The sequence below is a fragment of the Perna viridis genome, chromosome 5, assembly GCF_037379345.1.
Source record: "Perna viridis isolate PV_CMFRI_1.1 ecotype Kerala chromosome 5, ASM3737934v1, whole genome shotgun sequence".
In the NCBI taxonomy this organism is placed as follows: domain Eukaryota; kingdom Metazoa; phylum Mollusca; class Bivalvia; order Mytilida; family Mytilidae; genus Perna; species Perna viridis.
This window is the reverse complement of record NC_142449.1, coordinates 20510949-20538672: the sequence shown is the minus strand read 5'-3', so window position 1 is coordinate 20538672 and position 27724 is coordinate 20510949. Positions and strand designations below refer to the sequence as shown.

At 32.7% G+C, this 27724-nt stretch overlaps 1 protein-coding gene across 2 annotated transcripts in view; it reads left to right on the top strand.

The window, feature by feature from the left end:
- Positions 1-27724, top strand: part of LOC148616448 (irregular chiasm C-roughest protein-like) — an 84134-nt gene that overhangs the window by 9068 nt on the left and 47342 nt on the right. For both annotated transcript variants that reach the window (XM_088583496.1, XM_088583497.1), the window contains 9 exons: positions 1711-1995; positions 5795-6115; positions 13668-13961; positions 15567-15902; positions 16215-16517; positions 16676-16789; positions 21238-21265; positions 23292-23317; positions 25494-25649. In XM_088583496.1, coding sequence (XP_088439622.1) covers positions 1711-1995; positions 5795-6115; positions 13668-13961; positions 15567-15902; positions 16215-16517; positions 16676-16789; positions 21238-21265; positions 23292-23317; positions 25494-25649 — 1863 coding nt within the window. The remainder of the gene's footprint in view (positions 1-1710; positions 1996-5794; positions 6116-13667; positions 13962-15566; positions 15903-16214; positions 16518-16675; positions 16790-21237; positions 21266-23291; positions 23318-25493; positions 25650-27724) is intronic.

Below are 27724 nucleotides of genomic sequence, written 5' to 3'. Positions count from 1 at the left end.
GAAACTTTCAATTGTTGAAAAGATCTTGTGATAGTCCTAGCAAAGACTTCTTGAGTCAAAACTGTTGGATAATTTCTTGTTTAATTTATTGCCTTTGAAAGGCAAAATTCAACAAGGTGAGCGATTCAGGCTCCTGGGAGCCTCTTGTTTCACATTAGACTCCAAGACATTATCCAAGTCTGGCTTTTTAACTACTTGCTGGAGGCTACCTTTTATTGTATCTAAATCTTGTTGAAGATTTGCAAGCTCTGCTACTAAATCAGATCTTTTGTCCATTGAAACTTCTGAATTAGATCCTTTGACGATTTTTCACCAGATTTATCCTTTTTAGCTGCCAGTAAGGATTGTAGTTTTTGGTGCAGGTTTTCACCTTTGTTAACACTGTTACTATTTCCTTTAGGCATTTTGTTGATATGTGAAAGTCAAAAGTAAATCAAAACAATTTACATATGATGAACAATATTAATGATAACTGCTCACAAAATGCACGTAATATATCTTAAAAGATCCACCAAAAACACAAATCCAATATTTCTTCTGTATGAATATTTTTCAGTATTTATTTTCTCTCAATGATAAAGATGGGCAAACATTGTAAGCACGGTCCAATATCAACTTTCTTTTTCCTGGGACTGTCTTATTTTTCCTGTATAGAATGATATAGAAAAAAATTGTCACAAAAACCTCAACCCCCAATGGGTTTTGATCCATAATTTGCTTTATAAGGATTGGGCATCCTTAGTACATAATTTTGGTTGCTGTCCATATATCATCTTCCTGTTTTCTGTGACTTTTATGAATTTAAAGATCTGTATATTTTTTGGTAATGATTCAATATTTTATTTTCAAGTTACTGAGTTTTTTTTGTAAAAAAGCAACATGCTTTTCTCTTATGTCACACTGTAACTCGAGAAAACTTACCCAAACATACACAGTTGTCTCTTATGATGGTCAAACAGTCTGTATATTGTTTGGTGAAAATTTGATTGAAGTTTTTTTGGAGTTATGGACTTAGTAACTAAAATAGGGGATGTTTCTTTCACATGTTGGGCCGTATCTCAAAAAAGTTATGATTATTGCATAAAACTTTACATAATTGTTAGTTATATTAATCTGAAGGTCTGTATAGTTTTTCATGATGATTTATAATGTTATGTTTGAGTGATTGAATTTTTAATTGAGTTTTTTGTGCCGTTAGAGGGGAACTCATGAGGTATATCTTTATGAAAATATGTATGGGTGTCGGGTCACAAAATAAAACTGCCTTCCAACCTTCCCATACATTTTTTGATGGCATATTCCTTAGAAAGAATCAAAATGAGGAATTTATTGTAGAGAAACATACAATGACACTGAAACATGTCACAATTTTTGTATCTCTCTTGTATTAACTTTCTGTTTTATGGAACTTTGATATTTTCAAATAATGTTCTGACATGTAAAATTTTTCATTGCAAAAATCTTTCAGATTTTATGATTTATAGATATTGGACTTGATCATTTAAAAGGGGGGGGGGTTTAACACTTTTTGGAGTGTACAGAAGTTTTATATAAAAAAAAAAAAATAAAGGTATATCCATTAATTGCCTGTGAAATATTGCAAATTACATGTACATGTATTTAATTAAAAGGTGAGGGCTATTATAAAAAATAATTGTAAATAAAGCTTTTTGTTTACTTTAATAGTTTTACTGAAATATTTCATTTCAGAAGGCCCAACAAGTGTCAAAATATCAAATAAAAAAGACAACACAATTCCTGGAACTGAAGACCATGCTCTTACCATCAATTGTACAGCAAATGGTGGAGACCCAGCACCAAATATGAAATTGATGATAGGCAATGATGCATATACAGTGACTAACAAACACACAATAGAGAAAACAATATCTAAAATGAACAGGTCCTATGATGGTGTTACTGTAACATGCCAGGCGGGATATGATGGTGTTGCTTACACTCCACAGACAGATACAGCAGTGATAAGATTAGACTGTAAGTATATATGTAGCTAGAGTAATAAGGTTTTATGATGGTGTTATTGTAACTGTATGATTCTATTTGTCACCAAAAATCACTTATTAATATGATCTGTTTGTCAACTGACCTAAATTTTAGAATTGATGAAAGACCCATATGGCCAAGGAAGAGGTTTTAAAGTGACATTCTCTTCCAAACTCATGACTGACATTGTTATTTTTGAGAGGAGGTTCATTTTTGATTCTTGTTCTTTGCCAAAGGTGTCTTCAATATCCTTGAAATTTAGCAAATGTAGCGCTTATTAGATTCAAGTTCATTCACCTGTGTCTAATTTTTGCATTTATAATAAAAAAAAATGATTTAGTAAATTTGTGGTGGCAATGACCAATATATAAACTACATTGAAATTGTTAATTTTGATACATGTTTTGAGGACTATAGGAGATACGAAATAAAAGGGGTGCCTTACTGTGGAACTTATGAGTTTCAGTTCTTTCATTACAATCATAATTCTCAACCATTCTAGTTACACAAAAGGAAAACCTCGTATGTGCAAGATGGAAGAATTGTGATGGAATAATTCTGATCTGAATTCAAACTTTCAGTTGAACATATTTATCACTCTCATTTCAGGAGTTAGATTTATTGAAATCAATTTAAAAAAGGGGTGATTTGCAGTTTTGTGACATTATCTCATTAGTTGTCCATTTTCATGAAACTACGGAAAATAGTTCATTTCTATTAATGTAACACCAACGTACTGATTTTCTGTTAATGAATTACATGGCTTTATTCATTAAAAGTGGGATCTTTATCTATTGTCTATAACTTGTAAATGCTTTTTGAAACTTTACAGAATGGTTTATGATACCCTCACTCATTGTACCGGGGGCTATATTGCAATCAACCTGTCTGTGTGTCTGATACATATTTCTGTAACAGAGGTAACGGCTTCTGTTTGATAGAATGCTCATACGTGATATATTGCGTTTGCATGATGACTTGTATTGTGCTTCCCCTTTTCAGGTTTGTCACTTATTTAAACTTATTGAACTTTTTTGTCTGTTGGTGTAGGCATTTTAGTTTTTGCATGAGAGTAGATAAGCTCAAGGTGTCTCGTACCATGCTTGATGACATTTGGCCACAAACAAAAAATCGTTTTTCTGTAAATGATTATAAGGTTTGGTTGTTTGGCGTAGTTACTTTTTTAGACTCTTAAATGACCGTTGAAGGTAGGTCTTATTTTAAGACAAGTGCAGATAGTGCAGATGAAAAACATGTCAAATGCAAACTAAATGACTTTGACATACACAGGCAACACAAGCAATATGCTAAATCATCTTAAATTGAAACTTTCAATAGGATTTATTAAAGCAACACAGTCTTCAATGAACAAATTTGTGAACAAGCCAAAGACACGAAAATTTTCATCATCGCATTTGGAACTCATTCCAAGTTGATATGATTTTACTGGATTATTTACCATTAAGCATTGTTAAGGGACGAGAATTTTCAAAATTAATGACAATTACAGCTCTGGAATATAAAGTTCCATCTAGAAAAATACCAAACCTTGAATTTGAAAGGTGTATGGTAAGAAAGACAGCTTATTAACTGAATTGGGCAAATAGAACATGTTTCTCTTACAATAGACGCATGGACTTCCAATTTATCAAAAAGTTTTCTCTCAGTTACAGAACACCATATTGATTATACATGGAATCTATAAACTAACATTTTAGTAACACGGGAAAAGCCTGAGTTTAAAACATGCGAAAATTTGGTGGATAAACTAAAATCGATTTTAGATTAGATGGGAAAGTTGTACCTTATGTTTATGATAATGCGAGAAACATGAACAATGCAGGCAAAAGTGTCTGGACTGGAAAGACTTTACCTGCTTTGTCCACAATATACAGCTGTGCATTAAACCTGCTTTGGAGATTCCGTCTTTTGCAAGGCTTGTTGCTTGTGCAAGCAAGTCAGCCAAAATAAGGACGCTTAAAAAAATGTTTGAACTGCCACATCATGAATTGATTCAGGACGTACTTATATCTGGACAAATAAAATGTAATATATATATATATATTAATATAAGGGTCTGAAAAATTCCCAACAATGTTAGAACTGTCAAATTTGCCAAGCTAATTTTTGTCGTTCCCTCCGTGGGACTCGAACTCATACCGCTGTGACATCTATGGCAACACTGCCTGCACTAAGTCCAACCCCCTAGACCACTTGGCCAGCTTGGCTATATAAAAATATAGCTTTCGCTGGCCGGGTGATTCCTCCTTGTAGGATTAATCTAGGGCTGTAACTTAGTACACAAATTATTAGGATCAAATTAATGATGCATGTCACAACAAATCAATATTATACAATGTCTCAGAATGTGACGACTCTATTCTCTACACTGCTTCATCGGATCAAATTGATACAGGGAAGATAATGTAAACTTATAGAAGGGTCTGAAAAATTCTCAACGATGTTAGAACTGTCAAACTGACATGCATCATTAATTTGATCCTCTATCCTACATAATAACACCTAGATGAACTGTCCTGTACTACCATACATCGTGTACTAAGTTACAGCCCTAGATTAATCCAACGAGGAGGAATCACCTGGCCAGTGAAAGCTATATTTTTATATAGCCTAGCTGGCCGAGTGGTCTAGGGTGCTGGACTTAGTGCAGGCGGTGTTGCCATAGATATCACAGCGGTACAAGTTCGAGTCCTGCGGAGGGAATGACAAAAATTTGCTTTGCAAATTTGACAGTTCTAACATCGTTGGGAATTTTTCAGACCCTTCTATAAGTATACGTTATCTTCCCTGTATCAATTTGATCCGATGGAGCAGTGTAGAGAATAGAGTCATCACATTCTAAGAAGTTGTATATATTAATATGTATATATATATGTCTAAAGGATTGTACAACGATACCGATAAAGATGTTAATACACTATAATAAAATATGTAATGAGCAAAATTTTCAGTCAACAAATGACCTTCTTCGGTGCCTTAAATAAACTTAATATATATGTGTGTACTATTATCCAGTGTACAAACAAATAACCCAAATCTAAATGTGACAATTTCAAACTTATTCAGTCATGCAAGTTTGATTTATGAATTCCCATCCACTAATGTAGGACACAAAGTGGGGTAGGCAAGAGGATTCTTTGTATCTATTATTGAATTTCATTGAAAATCCTATAAAGCAAAATAATAAGTTGTGCAAATTCTGAAATAAAAAAAAAACAATATTAAGCTCCTAAATGGGATGGGAAAGAAAAATAACTATTTCTTAAAAAAATTACTTTCTTGGTTTACATGCCTTCTTGATTCATGTAAATCAATTAATTTTTTTAAGAAGATGGAAAACATTTTTTTATACTAATTGATGGAAAAAAATATGAAGAGCATATAGTTTGAAATATTTTTTGGAGATAAAGTTATAAATGGAGGATGACTTGAGAACAAAAAAAAAAATGTTTGTTTTTTTAGCTCTCAAACCTGTTCTCCTCTGACAATTCTTGACCAAATGAAACCAAACTTGGTATGAATAATTCTTAGGGTATCTTGCATATAAATAATGTAGGTATTTTTTATTCGTTGAAAAACATGGCCGTTGCTACAGAAAATAGAACATAGGGGTCAGATAGTAGTATTTTGCATATATCTTCAAAACTGTTAGGTTTAGCCAAATTCTGACAATGGATTTATTGGACACTGAATTTAATGCTTTAGTTCAGGTGATATAAAACAGTAAAAAATGTGTCATAACTATTGTTGATGTTCTTTCATATTGCAGTGAAACCCCTTATTCCATCCTTCAGTATGAATCCAGTAGTTACAGAGAACACCCAGTCATTGATTCTGACCTGTACCTCTACTGGTAGTCGTCCTGCTCCTACAGAATGGATCTGGTTAATTGGTGATAGAAATGTAAATATCACATCCAGCTCTACATCAGTATCATCATCTCAACAGTCAGATGGGACGTTTACAGCATCATCGACTTTGAACTTTAAAGTACATAAAGACTTCAACCGACAACTTATCAAGTGTGGATTTAAAAATACAGCATCAGGAAACAACTATGTACAAAACTCAACAACTGTTGAAGTCAGGTGTAAGTTAACACTATTGCATTGTCCAGATAAGGTCATTTGTGTAGTTTTGTGGTTTTATCATACAGAATTATTGTTTGACATGATTTGATTAAATATCTATAAGAAATTCAAACTGAGTACCTAAAGGCCAAGCATTGTAATAGATTTTTGATCATGATACTACATAGTCTTTTATATGTACTAATTATATAAAAGTTTAGGTATTCATCCTCCTGTATACAGATGTATTATTGTTAAACTATCCTAGTTTCGGGGATTTGATACATCGCATCTACCCCCAAAAAACTTGAGATAAAGATTGCTACAGACACTGTGAAGTCAGCCTCATGTCTTGACCTCCACATAGAGATCTATGGTTAATGAAAACTATTGACTAAATTTAACAACAGATGTGATGACTTTTCATTCTGATATGTCAACTTTCCCTTCATCTGTGGCAACATCCCTTCAGCACCTGTGTGTGGAGTTTTCATATCACGACTTGCACGTTATGCCAGAGCTTGCTCTAACTACACAGACTTTGTATCACACTAGACTTCCTACATTTAAGCTTTCTGAGTAGGATTATGCTGCTACAAGATTGAAGTCATCACTACAGAAGTTTTGTGGTCATCATCATGCACTCGTGGATGGTTATGGTGTATCCATCTGCACCACGAAAACTGATTTGTTCAACGTGTCATAGTTTTCTTTGCCTCTTTTGTGTACCCAGGACTTGACTTTTTATGAGCAACTCGGCGGATGTTTCTAGAAAAGCAGAGGATGCTTACCCTACTGGTGCATCTGGTCCATGCTCCCAGTTTTTACTGGAGTCTGAGTTGCTCATTTACTTTTGTTACTTTGTATATATTATTTTAGTTTATGTTCTTTGTTGTTTGTGTCTGTTTTCCATGTCTGGTCTTTGTCCCTGGATTATATTCTTTTGATTTCTGCTAGAAGCTTGGTTCCCTTGATTACTCTTTGTTGAAGTAAATAATACTCATTCTAATTTGGGTTTTTAGAACAAATATAATCCATAATAATGTTTTGAATTATTCATTGTGCCAGTAGACCAAGCTTCTAACAACATTGTATTTGTGTACCAAAGACACTACATTGACAATTTAGTTATAATATACCTCAAGGAGTGGGTGGAATATAGTAGTATCGTTATCTGTATGTCCATCTGAGTTTTGTTGCCATTATATCAGCTCCCACTGGATGGATGGATTTCAAATTCGGTATGAGGCTCAATGTAGATTGATCATATTTTGTAAGCAATTTTGAGCGATATCAACTTCCTTTACAAGTGGGGGTATACAGTAGCAGTACAGTGTGTGCAACTTCATGTTAAAAGAATGATTTTTAACAATTCATTTTGCAACCGAACATATTCACTCAGCACTATACCCAAGGTGGACATAACTAACTTTAGGTGATGAAGTATGGATTCATCAGTATGCTTACGGGCAGAGGTACATTGCTGGGTCTGCCAAATGCACACCTAAATCCTTTTCTAAATTCCTTGCTATTGTCCTTATGGCAGTCAAGTGAAAGATGGACTTGAGTGTTATTGTGATAAAATCTACAGGTACTCTACAAGTGGCAAGAAATCAGATTCACTTTCAACCTTCTTCTCACAGTCTTACCTTTTGTAATGTATGTATACTTTTGGTTTTTCTACCTTGAATAACATGACAAGCTTAAATCAGTTCCGTGTGATCATATATACAAAACAGATGACCATAAGATATTCTTATCGTTTTTATTTACATTAAAGGGGATGGTTAAGGCCTTATAAAACTAGTTTATATTACTTTTTAGTTTGATTTTTTAGAAATTTATCGGTCAGTAACTGTGGATTTTTAGATGACTTGTAACAAAGTTGATTGATTGATTGATTGTTGGGGTTTAACGTCCGAGCAGCAATATTTCAGCCATGTTCAGTCGATGAACATGAAATGGATGATAAAATGAACATGAAATGATGAAATGTAAAATGGGATGGGACACAAGGACAGTAGGGTCGACAAATTTTGATTGCCACTAGAAAATGGGAGGGATGGGTAAGGTCAGGCAATTTAGCCTCCTGTGGTGGAGCGCAGTGGTTCCTACTCCTATCGAATACCTCAGCAGGGTTCTTTAACGTGCGAGGAACGTGGCATCTTTCCCAACACGGTGCACCACTATGGTTTGCTGTCAGGTTTTCCGTATTATAGCCTGACAACCCCAGCATTTAACATGCCAGGGGTACCCCATTCCACCACCATTCCCAGTTGCTCTGTGGGCAGAGCGCCTAGCCCCTGGCTAGGTTTCTAAGCACTATTTAGTTGCCTTTTACGACAAGCTTAGCGCTGCTGCAGGCCTATTCTTTTGACACCCGGACCTGCTCATGGTGAGTGGTTTGATGTTGTAAGTTTCTTTGATCAGACACATAACCAGTAATAGTTAATAATAGTTTAATACTATGTACAAATTAATTTACAAATATCCATATGTACAAGTCCAGAAATATGGAAAAACTGTAACTACATGTTTATGTTGCAATCCGTATATGACACTCATTTGCAAAATACATGTTGCCTGTACGAAGACTGACACAGAACTCTCTTTTTTTTATGTCCCTGACAACTGGGATTAACTAAGTACCCATAAATTTTTAATAATTATGTTACCATTTAGAAAATAGCAGCTTTATGTAATTTAATTATAATCTTGACACTTAAGTATAAATCTGTTAAGGTAATTGGCCTTTGGCATCAAACACTTAGCTCAAATGAGATTATGAGTAGCCCCAATTATCACTTCCCTGGACAAACATGTATAAAGTATATCTAGCAATTTTAAGTCTAAATCCTAATCCTTATTGTCTAGAAAATGCTAAATATTTGAAACTGTGGGAAAGTAAAAAGTACTAAATAACATCATTTTTCTATTTTGCATGGGTGATACCTGGCAGGCAGGTTGGCGGGCGGGCATTAACATTGGTTTCGGACGATTACTCAAAAATTTATATCCATTTCAAACCAAACTTTACAATATTGCTACATTCTAGGTAACTGAGGTCCTTATTTATTTCAGGGAAATGTCCTTTAAGGTCGAGGTCACAGTGGCCGAAAAACCTATTTTTTGTGTGAAATGGAGGTTTCTGGAAAGTTTCTCAAAAGTTTTACATTTGATTTAAACCAAACTTAAGGATCAAAATATTGTTTGTCGCTGGTTCATAACAGGAACTTCCCCTAACTATTTCTGAGTATTACACAAAAATATAGTATGAATGTTATTCCTTTTATGTCATTCAATAACTCTTTTATGACCAGTACATTTGTTATTCAGCTCAATAAAATTCTATTATTTCTGCAAATAAAATTAAAATCTAGTCTTCAAATCAACTGAAGATTTGAGAGACTCCTTTTGGCCTTGAATGAAATTTAGTAAGAATTAAGGAATGAAGTTCTTGAAGGAATGTGTCAGTGAGGCATTAAATGTGTTCAACATCATTCATTTAACACACTTATCAGTCAAAATCTCCATAGTTTCCAGTAATAAACAGGAATTTGAAAGTCATGATTTCAACCAAGTAAAATTGCCGGGAAAATTCAAATTGATAAAAAGTATCTAGTTTTTGAAAATATTATGTTTATCAAGGAAATTATATTCTTAAGCTGAAATCGATTTTTATTTGAGTATAACTACAGTGTAGGAGTGTACTCTGTTAATTTTTTTTTTAATGTAAATGCAAATGAACTTTTTCGACAGGTATACAAATTTGGGAAAAAGGTGAATTGGAACAATTTTTTTTACAAAATATATATATGTTTTTGAAGTTGGATACTATTTAACTATTGATTATAGTTCATACTTCAGAAATCGTTAGTATTGATTGACATTCAGTTGATACATATTAGGAAAATACAGTTCTAAATAATATGAAAAATGCTAATCTATAATCACAGTTTTATTTTATCTCATGTCATCCTTTGAAATTTTGTCCATGTTTCAACAAGAATCAAAAACCTCAGTGTTTACAGCACTTTGATGGAAAATTTTTATTGAAGATCAATGTCACTGTAAAAAAACTTTGAGATATTATTACATATTAGGAAAGTGAGATCCCTATTGATTTTTTTTTGAAATTTTGTTGAAGGTCTAGGTCACAGCACCAAAAAAATATTTTTTGCCGGATCATATCTATAATTATTTACTCCTGATTCAAACCCAATGTTAGGATATTGTTACATGCCAGATAAGCGTGATACCTTTTGATTTGGGAAAAGTTTTGGTCAAGGTCAAAGTCAACCTTTTGCATAATTTTAGGATTCCGGACGATAACTTAAAAAGTTAACATCTGATTGAAAGGAAATATTCCAGATAGCTGAAGAAACTGTTGATTTAAGGGTGAATTTCGTTTGCAATCAAGGTCACAATTGTCAAAAAACTTCATTTTTTTCTGTAAAAATTATGTTTCTGGACAATAACTCAAAATGTTTGCATCTGATTCAAATGGGACTTAGTGATATTGTTACATACCAGGTAAGTGAGAACCCTATTGATTTAAAATATCTTAATTATTTCTTTCTCTTAAATGGGGATGCAACTGGGCTTGTGTACCCTGGTGCAATTCAATATTATTACTTTGTTGTTGGTATTTACTATTTTGTAGTTAGGTTATATACGGTGCAGATGTTATGTTTTACCATACCTGTTTTTTTTCATCTAGTACCAAGTAGAGAAAAAGCTTATGTGAAAAACCACACTGATTCTGATAAATCAACACTAAGTATAATGTAATAGCTAAAAATGTTGAAATGTGTGGTTGACAATATTTTTAGGTAAGTGTTCCAGCAGATCATTTGAATACCTATGGAAACAAATTGTGCACCCATCCTAGCTCATTCTGTATTCATATTAAACTCAGTTTTGGGGTATTTGATCATTTAGGATAAAAATACCTTATGTTGCCTGTTTATGCCTGGAACTTCTCGACTGTTTCTGAACACTACACAAAAATATAGTCCAAATGTAATTCCTTTTATATTATTCAATATGTTTTTTATAACAGGTAAATATGTTTCAGACAATTATTCAATTTTATTCTATTACTTTTGCAAATAAATTTAATATTTAGTCTTTAAATGAACTAAAGGTTTTAAGGGGCTCATTTTTGGCCTTTAAAAATTTTAGCAATAAGTGAAATTCTTGCAGTTAAGTGTCAAGAAGCATTAAATGTGCTAAGCATGTTTTATTTAACACATTTATCATTCAAATCTCCATCGTATTATTAATATTTTATGATGAACTAACAGGAAGTGAAGAGTGGTGATTTTATCCAAGTAAAATTGGCGGGAAAATTCAAATTGATAAAAAGTTTCTAGTTTTTAAATCTTATATTGATCAAGGATTTTTTCCTAAGCTGAAAATGGTTTCATTTCAGTATAATTACTGTTGAGGATAATACTCTATTGAAATAGTTTTGAAATGGATTAAACATTTGGGAAATTGGTGAAATGGAACAAAATGTGTATATGTGTGTGAAGTTGGATACTGTTTAACTATCGATTACAGTTTTTACTTCAGAAATCACTAGTATTGATCGACATTCAGTTTATACATATTAGGAAGAACAGTTCTAAATAATATGGGAAATGCAAATGTATGATTTTAGTTTTAATTTGCGTCATGTAAGCTTTGAAATTTTGTTCATTTACTTTTGTTGCTTTGTATGTATTATTTTAGTTACTTTATGTTATGTGTGTCTTTTTTCCATGTCTGGTCTTTGTCCCTTGATATCCTATTGCTGTTTTCCGCTAGAATCTGGGTTCTCCTGATTACTCTTTGAGTAGAATGGATATGGTAAAAATGTCATAGAGATAAAAAAAAAAAACCCAAAAAACAAAAAAACAAAAAACACTGTGATGGAATACTTCAGCTCTAGGCCAGTCATTGGTCTTCAGTGAACAAGGAAAAAACCTTCACTCCACTTGACAGGCTGCTGTTGGCCCCTAAAACACCTTTGTTGATATCATCACTACAGATGTTTTATAATTGTCAGCACATCTTGATTCACCAATATGAAGTTTCTTTCTCACAGGTGAAACAAGATATCTTTAATCATTTTTACTAGAGTGACATCCCACTGAACTTTACATTCACATGATTTTACTCACTTGCAACATATGGGTGTATTAGAAACTGGTGATTAACTAAGTGTAGTTGGTGTAAAAATTAATTTAAGTGTTCTTTTAAGCTTCATTTAAAAAAGTAACAATTTTGGTATGTTTGAATGTAGGTAGACTTCTATCAATTGTAATAGTCAAATAATTACTACATTATTTTCACAACCCCGTCATGATAATGAGAATAAATGGACAACTTTTTGTCCATCACGTCAAAAATCTGTACATAGCTGATGAGAAATTTGAAAAATTGCATCTATGTTACAGGGATCAAATTTGAGTTTGAATTCCAGTTGATAGACACGAGATGAGACTCAAAATACAAGAAATAAAATTTGAAGCATGTCCCAATTTACTAAGTCTTCATCAGTTATTGAGGTTTTTTGCCTTGTCACTTTAACTTATTACTTATTAGAAAAGTTTTGATTGATTGATTGATTGTTAGGGTTTTATGCTTGAGCAGCAATATTTCAGCTATATCAAGGCCATGAACATGAAATAGATGATAAAATGAACATAAAATTATAATAAATGAAAAATGGGATGGGACACAAGGATAATGGGGTCGACAAATTTTGATTGCCACTGGAAATAGGGAGAGATGGGTAGGGTTTGGCAATTTAGCCTTTTACGACAAGCTTAGTGGTGTTGCAGGCCTATTCTTTTGACACCCAAACCCACATGGGGAGAAACTTTTGAACCAATTTTATTCAAATATTTAAATTAAAAAAAAATATATATATATATACAGGCAGGGAAAATAGTTTTATCATTCCAAAATATTTCTTAAATGTCCCTTAAACATATTGTGGAGGACCTCCAAATATTTGGTTTTGGGGAGGATATATAAGTAACAAAATAAATGAGTTTAGTGTGCAGGGATTACATACCCCGACCAAGAAATACATATAAAATTTCTTTTTTTATTTATGCAATATTTTCATTAATCAAATGCAACCTCCTCTCATGTTTTCAGCACAAGGGGCTAGCAGATGTTGGATTCCAGTCTGTCTGCTCTTAGATAATTCACATTGATAATCCAATAGTTTCTATTGTATTTTGGTGTCATTTAGAGAGTTGTCTCCCTTAATTTTGATTTTACAGTGCATTTAAAATAAAATTATCTCATAAGAGTATGGGTTATCTGAAAAGCCACATGTTAATTTCTGTTAAATATAACATTTTAAGCAAAATATAAAAAATAAAAATATGTAGGCTTGCCAACCATGAATCACATTTTGCATGATTCTTACTTGAAGTGCTACTTAAAAACTGTAAACCCACATGAGTTCAAAACGGCAAATGTAAGCATGAGGTACCCTTCACTCTCAGTATATTCAGTATCATATCAACCAACGGCAGAAACAAGTACAGTCTATAAATTGTTATATTTCAGACGCACCTGATATATCTGTTCAGAATGAAACTTTTACTCTAACACACTCAGTTCGGGAGATACACTGTGATGCAGATGGTAATCCTGCTAGCTCTTTCTCCAAATGGCAGCACAAGTCTTTGTATGGAGAACTGATCCGTGAGTTAGATGGTAGTAGTACTCTGGTTCTTCCTTCCCAGTCTGAAGAGGACAGATACCAGGATACAGGAGAGTACGTATGTACAGCTAGTAATGGTATCCGGGATGAAGAGGGAAACCTGGGTCAGCAAGGATCAGGATACGTTATCAGTCAAGGTACTGTAGTCATATACACTATAATGGTTGCTCCTTTCGCAAGATTCTATCAGATGGACAGAAAAGCGGAGGACCCTTACCCTTCCGGTGCACATGGTCTATGCTCCTAGTTTTTACTGGAGTCCAAGTTGCTTATTTACTTTTGTTACTTTGTATGTACATTTGTATTATTTTGGTTATTTTATGTTCTTTGTTGTTCTTGTCTGTTCCCATGGCTTTTGTTTTTCCCTAGATAACATTCTTTTGATTTTCGCTAGAATCTTAGTTCCCTTGATTACTCCTGTACAACGATTAACATGGCTTATATATTACTTGTTGACATATTGTGTATTTAATTAATGCAAAATAGCTTGTGTTGTGAAAAGAAATGTATGTTATTAATCACACATTGGAATTCTTACCAACAGTGATATTGGATATTTTGTTAATAGAAAAAGTTTTACAGATGAATTGTTAATAGTATCTGAAAATTTAAGTAGCAGTCTTTCTGAAAAACAGACAGAAGGTTATTCATGCATTTCCATTCGATTGTAGCGCTTTTGATATACAAAAACTATATAGATTGTACATGAAATTGGCACTTTGCAATAGTTATCGTTCTTAATTTGGTTTCATTTGGTTGATGTGGAAAATGAATGTATCGTTTTCTAGAAAAATGCAGATCATGCAGATCTGAGTGCAGAAATAATTATCCTTATGTGAAATGAAAGCATAAATAAAAATAAAAGAGCATCTTTTGTTTGGTGGGTTTTTCTTCACCATGTTGACATGACTTAATTACACATCAAACAGATGATAGTAAAGGTATTTGAACCAGTACATTTGTTTCCCCAGTGATTTTATCGTAGTAATGTAAAGCACATGGTTTGACGATACTCCTGATTATGAGTCATTCAAAGCAGCATGTTATGTACTAATGACGTTCTTGATATAAAAAAAAATAGAAAGGAATTTTCCCTATAACACTCGGTGTCATTCAGTATTTAAAACATGATATACAACACACAAAAATTTCTTCCAATATAAAATGAAAGGCATTACGATGTACTGAGATAAGAAGTACATATACATGTACAGGCACAACTAATGACGTTAAAGTAGAAACAATAATTGACCAAACTATTTCCGGGTTATACTCTATCTTGGATGACTTGAACCTTGGAAAACTTGAACACTTTTGCCTGGTCCCTTCTACTGCGACTTAACGTTTAAAGTTTTGTATTTTCAAACTGAGTTATGTATACCCTGATAGGTACATTAAGGATATTGATCCACATATGTTTCTATTAGATATTTCTGTTAATGCAACTCAGTCAAAACCGCTCAATGATTTTACTATTTTATAAATTTACTTAAAAAATTTTATGAAAAATAGTCTTTTTGATCTACCATCAAAAAAGCACAGTAAGTCCATTGGAGAAAAATATTGATGTTAGAAGTGCCAAGGCATAATGTTTGTGACTTAAGAAAAAAATGTTAATGGTATCTTGATCAGTAGGGATATGTTTTACTTTTGTTTCTGTGGTAAATAGCAACGGTTGGATGGTGTGTAGATCATCTGTGCAAGTAGTAGTAGTTCTAAATATTAATTATCAATATTTTCAGCTCCACCACGTTTTCTGAATGGTTCCAGCCAAACTAAGTTAGGACAGTATGGTAGAAATGTAGACATTGATGTCAGTGTTTACAGTGTTCCTAAATACAATACGCTTACATGGATGAGAGATGGTATCCAAATAAAACAGTCCAATAAATACAGAATGTCAGATGTCTCTGATGTTATAACTGATACGTTTTATGGTACCACAATACAGGTTGATGGTTTTAAAATTATACTGACAATTAGCAATCTACTGATACAGGACTTTGACAACTATACATTGAGACTTTCAAACCGTGTTGGTGACACTGTGGAACATCTTGTAGTGTTAATATCTGCAAGTAAGTTAATATTTGTTAGAATTGATCAGATGTATATTTTTTTATTATTGTTAAAATAAAAAAACAAATTGAGGTTAGCCTGAAACCTTAGCTACAAATAAGAGAAACCTTAAACTTCAAAGCTAGTTTTTCAATGTTCATTGAAAAATAGAACCTTTAAGGCATTAAAGTGTCTTCGAAATGACTTTACATACATCACTAAAATAATGCATGTATATAGTAATAGTTCTTTTTTGATATACCAAGACTTAATTTGAATGATGCACAGTAAGCATTAACATGAATCAATGTTTTAACATTATTTCTTTAAAGGTCCACCGGAAACTCCTACAAATTTTACAATACTTGGGTCAACAGATTCTACGGTTTTATTACAATGGCAACCCGCCTTTGATGGAGGACATGAACAGAGTTTTGTTGTAGAATACAGAAGAAAAGATTCTGGAATTTGGAAATCTGCAATCGTTTCTAAAGAGTTAATCATTTTGCAAGATGAATTACAATCATATGAATTACCAGGACTTAAGGACAGCACTTCTTATGAACTTAGGATGTATGCTGAGAATAAATTCAACAAGAGTCAGCCTACACAGATTGAGATAATATCTACTAAAGGTAATTGCAAATCTAGTTTTTAATAGATTCTCATTTTGGAAAAACTAGAATATTATTTTTATTTCAAGTAAACTTTATAGACTTTGGTCCAATATTTCATTTTAGCATTCCATTTTAAGGATGTTATTTATGATATATATAATTGTTTAATATTTCAGAAGGTTCACAAAGTTCAGGACAAGGTGCTGTTATAGGAGCAGCAGTTGGAAGCTTAACTGTAATATTTGTTATTCTGGCAATAGTGGCTGTAGTAGTTGTCAGAAGAAAGAAAGGTTAGTACAAAATTTGATATTTTTAAAATAGGAAAATTTTGAGTCACTCAATGGAGGCACTTATGCATAGCAGTAATATGATTTGTATGCATGTATTAGTCAATTAGTCATTTAGAATTCTTCCTTCTTTTAGGGAGCAACCATTTGATTTTTATGGGGAGTGGGGCTAGGATCAATTTTTTGAGAAAAAAAATTTTGTTCATAAACAAACAATATTCGGGCTATAATATAATTATAGATCCTGCCTTTTCAGCTCACCAGACCAAAGGTTCCAGTTAGCTTATGCCATCACTTTGCGTCCTTCATCTTTTGTCCATTGTCTGTAAACTTTTTACATTTTGCTACACGAAAACCTCTTGATCAATTTTAACCCCACTTATCAGAAATGATTTGCGCAAGAACCTTTTCAAAAGATCTGCTTAGGTTCCGCTTGATTAAACAAGATGGCTACCAGAAGCCATTTATGCTTCTGATTGGCCAGTGTTCAAGGATCTACTTCTCTGAAACCACAGATGCCAATATTTTGAAACTTGATTGGGTTAATGACCTCAATGTCCTCTACAACCTGTATACTTTTTGTCATTACTCGGGGCTCAGGGGATGGCTGGGCCCCTTAAAGTTGCCATTGAAAGCCTATAAGGAAACACATTTTGGCATATAGCTTTGCTGTTATGGAGCCAAAGGTGACTAAACTGAACAGAAATTATAATTTGTTCCCCTTGATTAGAAAAGGTGGCCACCAGATGCCGTTCAAGCCTCTATTTGGCCAATTTTTAAAGATGAAATTCTCTTAAACCACATGTGTAAATGTCTAGAAATTTGGTTAATAACCTCATTGACCTCTACAAACGATCCACTTTTTTTGTGTGGATCAGGTGGCTCAGCAAGCAGTTGCCTTTGATAGCCTAAGGGGAATCACATTTTAGCCTACATCTTAGCTTTTACTAAGCAAATAGTGACCAAACTTGAAAAATTTCAATTCTGCTTTTTTATTTCAAATTTGATCTTAGCCCCATAAAAACCTAATGGTATTTCCCTTTTTTTGTGTTTTTTTTGTGTTTTTTTGCATTCTTGTTAATTCTAAACAAATGTACATGAAGAAAGCTCGTTTTAATTTTTTTATTTATTTTGAACAACTAATTTTTGAGTTATGGAACATTTTGAATTTAAAAAAGGGTTTGTTTTTCTCTAACTGAAAAAAAAGATTTCAGCAAATTTCATGAAACTTTAGTAAATTATATGAATCCATGGTCAGATGCTCCCTTTTGATTTCTATAAAATTTTGATTTCAAGTACTCAATTTTTGGTAATTTTTCATACAAATCAGGGTGATTTTATAGCTCACTTGTCTCAAAATGCCATGTGAGCTATTGCCATCACTTTGCATTTGTCGTTGTCGTCTTCCGTTGACATTTTTTCTTAAATCTACTCCTCTAAAACTAGTGGACTGATTGAAACTAAACTTGTTATGTTTGTTCTTTATGGTAATTTTTCATAAATTGAGTGTTTGGTTTTTTATCTGCTTAAAAACATGTCTGTTGTTATCAGAACAGAACATAGGAGTCAAACTCTAGTTGTTTTGCAAATATTTCCAAAACAATATGTTTAGCTGAATTCTGTGATAGGTAAAAGTGATCAGTATGACGAGATCTATCTGTGCATATATTTTCGTGACCTTCCATTGATGGACTTAAGAGGTAGTTCCCTCTTTTGTATTTTTTTGCTAGTTTTGATGTTACAATATTCAAAAATCTTTTCTGTGAAACTTCTGGACTAATTGGAACCAAATTAAGCATGATTGTTCCTTACAGTATCCTGCACAAAATGACCTCTGCTGTCTTTTTATCTGTTTAAATATCTTGGTTGCTGTTATTAAAAGAACAATATAGAAGTCAAACACTATTTTCACAAGTACATGGTATATCCAAAACCATTAGCCAGATTCTGATTTAGCTAAAAATCTCCAGCATAGTGAGATCTATCAGTGTACCAATTTCAGTGGGTGTTTTAGTTATGGATCCTGAAATGGATTTTTTTCTGAATTTTACTTTTTGAACCTTGAAAATCTTCTTCTCTGAAACCGCTAGATGGATTGTAACAAAACTTGGGATGACTGTTCCCTAAAGTTCACAGAAATATCAGTCCTTTGGACTTTTTTTTCTAAACATTTGCAGATGTTGACATAATTTTTAGTATATAAATTCACCATGATAATTTACAGAACAATTTTGAAGTTTGTTCTCCTCTGATGATTTTTACTGAAATTACAGGCCTTGAACTTAGCTATATTCACAGAAATGACCGTTTTTTGTACTTTTTTTTTTGCAAACGCTTGCAGATTATGACTTGATTTTTGGTATATAAGTTCACCATGATAGGTTACAGGTCAAGTTTAACTTTCTTCGATGAATTTTACCGAAATTAAGGGCCTTGAACTTAGCAAATTCACAGAAAACTTTCGTTCCGCTCTGATGATTTTTACAAAAATTATACGCCTTGAACTTAGAGAAATTCACAGAAAAAAAGTTTTCTGCACTTTTTTTCTAAATGCTTGGGGATATTGATATGATTTTTGGTGTATAAGTTCATCATGACAAGTTACAGGTAAAATTTAACTTAAATTCCACTCCAATGATCTTTACTTAAATAACTGGCCTTGAACTTGCAAAATTCACAGAAAGAAAACGTTTTCCGGACTTTTTTCTATATGCTTTTGGATATTGACATGATTTTTGGTATACAAGTTCACCATGAGAAGTTACAGGTCAAGTTTAAATTTAGTTTTGGTCTAATGATTTTTACCGACATTATGTGCCTTAAACTTAGCAAAATTCTCAGAAATAACAGTTTTTAGGACTTTTTTTTCTAAACGCTTGCAGATATTGATATGATTTTTGGTATATAAGTTCATCATGATAAGTTATAGGTCAAGTATGTATTTTGTTTTGCTCTGATGATTTTTACCAAAATTATGGGCCTTGAACTTAAGAAAATTCACAAAAATATCAGTCTTCTGGACTTTTTATTTATTTTTTTTTTAAACATTTGCAGATGTTTACATAATTTTTAGTATATAAATTCACCATGATAATTTACAGAACAAGTTTGAAGTTGGTTCCCCTCTGATGATTTTTACTGAAGTTACAGGCCTTGAACTTAGCTAAATTCACAGAAATAACCGTTTTTGGACTTTTTTTTTCTAAACGCTTGCAGAATATGACTTGATTTTTGGTATATAAGTTTACTATGATAAGTTACATGTCAAGTGTACATTTTGTACCACTACGATGATATTAACTTTGGATTAACTAAAATTCAAAGAAATCACAGTCTTGAGTTTGAAACTACTATTCTGGGTAACAGAATTTAGTTAGAAGATAAAGGTCTAAAGCCTGAGAAAACACTCTTATCCCTTTTTTATCGGGGTCCTTCCACATGTATTTCTCTTACAAACAAATTTACTTGAGTATCTAACATTGGGACGTGTGGGGTATGTTAGAGGGCTCATTGAGGTTCTTTAATTGAAAGCTCACAGTGGAGAAAACATGTTAGCAATGTTGTAGGTCATATAAAACTTATTTTTTGATGCTCCTTTAACACAGTATTTCAAAGGAGCTACATGTACACCATGGTAACAAGTAAGTGTCCAGTTTTGAGGCATGTCAGTCTGGTACATTGCCTCATTTGTGTGGCAGGAACTTCATAGTTCATACCAGTCAAACAGTTATAAAAAACATAAAAAAAATTCTGTAGAAGTGATATCGTTTGCTGTATATGGCTAGTTGAGTTCTTGATGATGTTATGTACATTTTTTCAATGTTTCGAATATCTTCCATTTTAAGATTCCCCCCACCACTGGATACAAACACATAAAGAATAACAAAATTAATTGATGTTAAAATATATTCAAGAAGAGAGTAAAAAAAAACAATATAGAGCTGTGCTATGAGGATATGATAAACCCGTCAGCTGATATACCAAACATCAAGCATCTCTAAGTCCCTTTATTGTTCACTTTGGGACAATGTATGCTAGACCTACAAAGCCTACAATAATTTATAAATGATATTAGTAATAGCAAATATCTTACACTGGGCAATTTTTATGTTCTAATTTGTAACCCTCATACAAATGTATGTATCAATGATATTAAATACCTTTAATTTTATTAATGTATTTGTAAAGTCTATGAATCATCTGGTTTAATCTGTAAGTCCATAAAACACTCTGGCATATGAAAAGTCTTTAATATCAGAGTTAATTGAAAAGTTAAAAAAATCTTAAATTTATTATATTCCTAGTTTGAAGAATCCATGCCTTGTGTATGCTTTTAATTGTGTATTAATAATTGCATGTACTTAATTATATTTTCTCACAAAATCATGTTTTTGTTTTGCATTTCATATATTTACTTTTGTGTAGTTTTATTTGTTTCATTTGCATTTTAGTTGGAAAAGGTACCAAGGAAATTCTAAGGTAAATCATATTAGATATTCTCATGTACCTAGTTTATGCACTGCAGTGGTAAGATTGCATGCTTGTCATTTTTTTTATCTGCTTAATAAATATTTATTGTACCCCACTCATTAAATCTATATTGCAATCACCTTGTCGGTCCATCTGTATGTTACAATATTTTCATAACAGATTGCTCAGTTTCTACTGAAGGGAATGCTTAGATATTTGTTTTTTTTTATGATGACTTGTATCGTGTCTCTCTTGTCAGGTTTGTCGCTCATCTACTTCCTGTGTACTGATCGACTTAGTAATTTTTTAGGTGCTACAAAATGGAAATTTCCGTAACAGATTTCTCAGTTTCTATTGAAGGGAATGCATAGATTATTTAGTATTTTGCTTCTGCATGACCAATTGTACCATGTCTCCCCTTTTCAAACTTTGACTGAAATGTTTGAGTGAGGTTATTCTTAATACGGCGTAGTGTGCAGCATTTCATTTACAGAATAATTTGTATGGATTGTTGTAAATAAATCCAGATAACATTTATCCAGCAGATAAATCTATTTATTCAATGGCAATGATTGTTACAAATGATCAATACACTTCTCAGTAACCTATCCTTTCTCTCCAATTGCATGTGTGTTTTCCATTGATAAATAAGTTCACTCTTGATATAGATGATGAAGTTGCTTTGTAGACAGCTATTGTGCATCTCCTATTTAAAAAAAATGGAGTTGTATGATGTTATATCACAGTTGTCGTCTATGTCATTGTCATCTGTATAATGTGAGTGCAATAAATTAAATAATAGTTGATATTTATAAAGTTTATAACAAGGTTCTAAACAACACAAGGAAGGTTGTTATTGATTTTTGGAGTTATTCTCCCAATCATTTTGGAGTAAGGGGCAACAAAAAAGCATTTTATGTTATTTAACCATATAACTCCAGTAAAAGTATACGAATGTCTATAATGTCATTTATTTCTTTCTTATAACATCCAAATTTAATTCTAAATTTAATTTTTATGTTGTGTACTCATGAAAATCTGCTTATAGAATGGTAAATATTGATCGGACAGTGGTGGGCAGGTGGGGAAAATGCATTTTTTTTTTTTTTCAGGTCTGCAAGACTTCTACGTAAAAGGCGACTAAATAGTGCTCAGAAACCTAGCCGGGGGCTAGGCGCTCTGCCCACAGAGCAACTGGGATGTGTGCCCCAGGTGGTGGAATGGGGTACCCCTGGCATGTTACATGCTGGGGTTGTCAGGCTATAATACGGAAAACCTGACCGCAAACCATAGTGGTGCACCGTGTTGGGAAAGATGCCACGTTCCTCGCACGTTAAAGAACCCTGCTGTGGTATACGATAGGAGTAGGAATCTTTGCGCTCCGCCACAGGAGGCTAAATTGCCCGACCTTACCCATCCCCCTTTTTCTAGTGGCAATCAAAATTTGTCGACCCTGTTTGAAAGACAAGCTTTAAAAAAAAACAACAACTACCCCTGGACTACAGGTTCCTGACTCAGGACAGGCACATAAAATATGTGGCAGGATTTAACATGTTTATGAATGTTTAACCCTCCCCCTAACCTGGGACAGTTGTGAGAAAATACAACAATAAATCTGTTGAATTCAGATTTGACTCTTGAGATCGATACAGTATACATAGTAAAAAAGACAATAAGCTGTATCAACCTTGAAAGCGTACTCGCTTTATATGTAATCTAGTATGTTTATTTTGGTATCAGTTTTTTGTCCAGTACTAATATAAGTGCCGTATAATTCGGAAACAGTTCTGGATTTCCCATATTGGAATATTTTCTATTGTCTATTATATTTCAATCTGTAGATCTTACATTGAAAAAAAATTGTTGCAGGTTACTCTCTCATATAGTAAATATATGGCAAACATTTAATGAAATGCCAGTTGGTTATAACAAACATGAAATTGATGAAAAAATATATTAACAGGATATAGTAGTATAACATGTATAAAAACCAATGTTCAATAATAATTACTTTAAAAAAAAAACTTTATTACAGATCTGACTCAGAGATGGATGAAGAAGGTATGTATGATTTAATGTATTAATTTCATTTGCCAGTTTATTTTACTACAAGTTATTTAAGACAGTAAGTTTATAAGATTTATCTAGAATGCCATATATTACACTATTGCCAAAAACCCTTTTCCTTTGATACTGGTTTGCATTTTACTTTTTTATTTTTCAGTTTTCATTTTTAAAGATCAACTCCTCTGAAACTTCAAGTGCCAATATTGGAAACTATTTTGGGTTGTTGACCTCAATTTCCTTTTACCAATGATCATTTTTTTGTGTGGTTCAGATGGCTCAGCAGGTAGAAGGAATGATATTAACATTAACTATGAGGATCTCTTGAATTGATGAAATGTTTGCTTCAAATGATTTGCCTAAATGATTTTAATTCTCCAAGCAAGTATTTCATGCTCTTAAGAGCTTTTTGTTCAATATAGTTGTAGTATGGAATGATTGTGGAACACTTGAAATAACACTTTAAACTTGAAAAAAAAAAGTTTCATGCTTCAGAATTGTGATTAGGTTACTGATATTTAGATGGTTTACAAGACTTATAGTCTGAAATTGGGTGAAAGCAGATATCGTAGAGAACTGCATTTAAATTGTCAATGAAAGCAGTCTTTGCTTTATTAATACCCCTGCTGATCAAAGTTGAGTTTCATTATGAAATACAGCTATTATATTCTTTACTCTCTTCTAAACACAAAAATCGTTCATTCCTTCTGTACTTTTAATAAACTCAACTTCTTGGTCAGTCAGCTAGGCTTTCTTTCAGAGTTTAATACAGCATTCAAAACATCAATCATCAGAAAACAAATTCACCCTCTTTTTATCCATGAAAACTGTTCATAATTCTTTCCAAAACTCTGCTCTTAGGACTAATTTTTCAATGCTGACCTTGCTAAAACTAATTGTTGTGCAAAAACCTAGAATGTGAATCATTTCAACTTTTTTTATTCACCCTCAAACCATGCATCCAATGAAATGTTTTTTTTGTTCCTTCATTTTTTTCACTTATTTCAGTGAGTGTGGGCTATATTGCAATCACCTCATCCGTCCATCCATCTGTCTGTTACACTTTCTGTAACAGATTTCTTAACTTCTGGATGGAATGCTTAGGTGTTAGGTATATTGCTTTCTTGTGATGACTTGTACCCTTTCTCCCCTTTTCAGATTCTTCACTCATCTATTTTCTGTTTACCGACTTAGTATTTGTTAGGTGCTGTAGGTGGAAATTTTCATGACAGATTTATCAGCTTCTACTGGAGAAAATGTTTAGATATTTGGTGTATTGTTTTCTTGCGGTGACTTGCACCATGTCTCCTCTTTTCAGGTTTGTCGCTCATCTACTTTCTGTTTACTAATCGACTTTGTAATTTTTAAGGTGCTGCATAATGGATATTTTCATAGCAGATTTCTCAGTTTCTATTATAGGGAATGCTAAGATATTTAGTATATTGCTTTCTCTTGGTGACTTGTACATTGTCTCTCCTTTTCAGGTTTGTTGGTGTGTGTGTGTGTTTGTGGGGGTATTAGACAAACACTAAATTTTTCACTTGAATGACCCTTCAGGGGGCTCCTGACCCCCACTTGTGACTGTAACACACTTTATTTGGCTTCAGTAGCCTTCAGGATCTACAGGCTGTAGGGTGAATGTGCTTTGGTTCCTGATTCATGGAACCCCACAGGTAGCAAATAATGACCAGAAATGGAGAAAAGTGACCATTTTCGAGTGACAGACTCATCTTCATGTGTTGGCAAAAAGTACTAAATTTAATTTAAAAAAAAAAGCTAAAATGTTGAAGAATATAAAAAGTGTAAAATTTAATCTGGTAATGAAGACAATTGAAATGAAATATGCAGTTTGGATTTTATTGGGGGGAATGGGGATTTTTCTGGGCGGATAGGGAGAATGGGGATGGTATATGGTGATAGTGGGAAGTTGACTCCATTTAAGAGCTATACATGTACATATGGGTTCTGTTTGCCAACACTGTGTCTATGGACAGAAGCACATTAATTTACATACAAATGATTTAGGAGTTGATTATTAGCATGGTAGTATGTTCATGAGATATAATTAGTCTGATATTGATTTTTATCAACATAAGTTTTGCTAGTTATTGAAAAGAAGCTGGTATAAAGATGACCTTTACATAAAAAAAAATATTTCTGTGGATTTTTATAGGTGGATTAAAGGATAACATACTATACAAGTCAGTTGATACAGGCAGTAAGATCCAAGTGTCAAGTGAATATGCAGAAGTACAAAAACTTAATGATGTGTATGCTGAAGTTAACAAACCCAAAACACAGAAAAACAATAAAGACAAGAAACCAAAAGGTAATATTATATTAATCTGATACATGTAGCTCATTTGGTAAATTTACTGATTTACTGCAAGATATTGACCATCTATAGTTTCAACTTGTTAACATGATTTTTGGTGTTTGTGATTCTTCAGACTCAAAGTGCATTACGTCACTGATTTATGTCAGGAAGTTCCCTACTATTTCTGAACAAATTCACAGAATATATAATTCCTTTTTTGTCAGTAAATATCTCTTTCAAAATCAGTTAATATGTTTCATGCACTTATTCAGCTTACTAATATTCTATCATTCCTGCAAATAAAATTAACATCTTATCTTAAAATCAAATGAAGATTTGTCCTGCAAATAAAATTAAAATCTTGTCTCAAAATCAAATGAAGATTTGTCCTGCAAATAAAATTAACATCTTGTCTTAAAATCAAATGAAGATTTGAGGGACTCTGTTTTGGCCTTGAAAGATGTTTAGTAATATATTTGCTATAAGGACATTTAGTTTTTGCAAAATGGGTCAAGAAGCATTGAATGTGTTCAGCATGTTCTACTATTTAACACACTTATCAGAGGTGAAGGGCATTGAATTTGACCTAGTTAAATTGGCAGGAAAATTCAAATTGATAAAATATATCTATTTTTTTTTAATCTTGTGTATGGCTTGAAAATCAATTTTTCTTAACCAGAGTTTTTCAGTGTAATGGCAAATTCATTTTTGGTAAATGTGTGTCAAGTTAGATACTGTTAACTATTCATTTACAAATCATATCCATACCAGTTAACCCTCAACATATGGGGTGGAGAGAAGTCCCACAAAATCAATGAAAAAATTAGAACATCCCACATAAAATGTAAGATTCAAAGGAGGTTTTTGGTTAAAATTACTATATTTTATATGAAAAATACGAAATAATTGAATTTTTACATTAAAAAAATGGTGCTTATGTACAAATTTCCCACATGAGACAGCGTCATTGGAAAATAATATCCCATGTGAACTGTTCTATAGGTAATAAGCAATGCATATCTCTGAATTCAACTCTTAAGGGAAGAAAACCAGTTCTTAATTATATAGGAAATGCAGATTCGTGACTACAGTTTTATTTCACGTCACGTAATCTTTGTTATTGACTGTGTGTGCTACTATTTTCAATATATTCAAAAACCTTCAGTGCATACAGCACTTTGATTGGTAAATATATCTGAGACTTTTTGCTTGGTCACAATTGGTTTGAATGTTTCTATGAAATTATAAATTGTTGACTGGAAAGCTGTTGTAAGCAGCAGAGATGAACAGGGCTTTGAAATTTCATGTTGTTTGCTTGACTATATCTGTTGAGTAGTTGTTTGAGTGTTTGGGTTGTGAACCATTAATTTTCTAAGGAGATTATTAGTTTTTTTATGTCCCAGCTACAAAGTCGAAGTGTCGGTCATTCTGTTCTTTCCTGATAACCGGTTTTCCGGATCTAAACGTCCTGAGATATTGTAGAGATGTTTTTGTATACAGGTGTATATTGATGTGTTACAAATCACATTCAAGGTTTGTTCTGATTTCTTGACTTTTGAAAGAATGGTGCCCTTTAAATTCGAAATATATACTATGACCAATTTATTGAACTTTAATACTACTGTAAAACACATTTTTGTTGTTGGCGTCTAACTTAAGTTTGTTTACAAAAACTTGAGTAAAACTTATACAATGTTTTTTTGACATTTTAACACATCATTCCTAGGAACATGACAGAAGGCTCTAAATGTTTTGGAGGTTTTTGCCCCACTCCTTTTTGAAGTAAAAGTCTAAAAGTGGGAAAATGGTGTTATCATTAGAATTGATAGGAAAAATCTTATTGTTGATCCAATTTTTATGATTCAGATATCAATATGTTCCTTCTGAAATTCTGTTTTTAATTCTTTTATAGGGCAGGCTTATCTTTTACTGTTTTGGAGTTAAAGGGGTACAGAATTGAACCATGGCCAATAAAAATTAACTTTTTAATTTTTTGTCGGATTTTGATTTTTTTTAGATTCCTTATTAAAAAATACCTGCATGCATTTTATAATCAGATTTCAGAAATCTCTTATCATTTTCAAGTC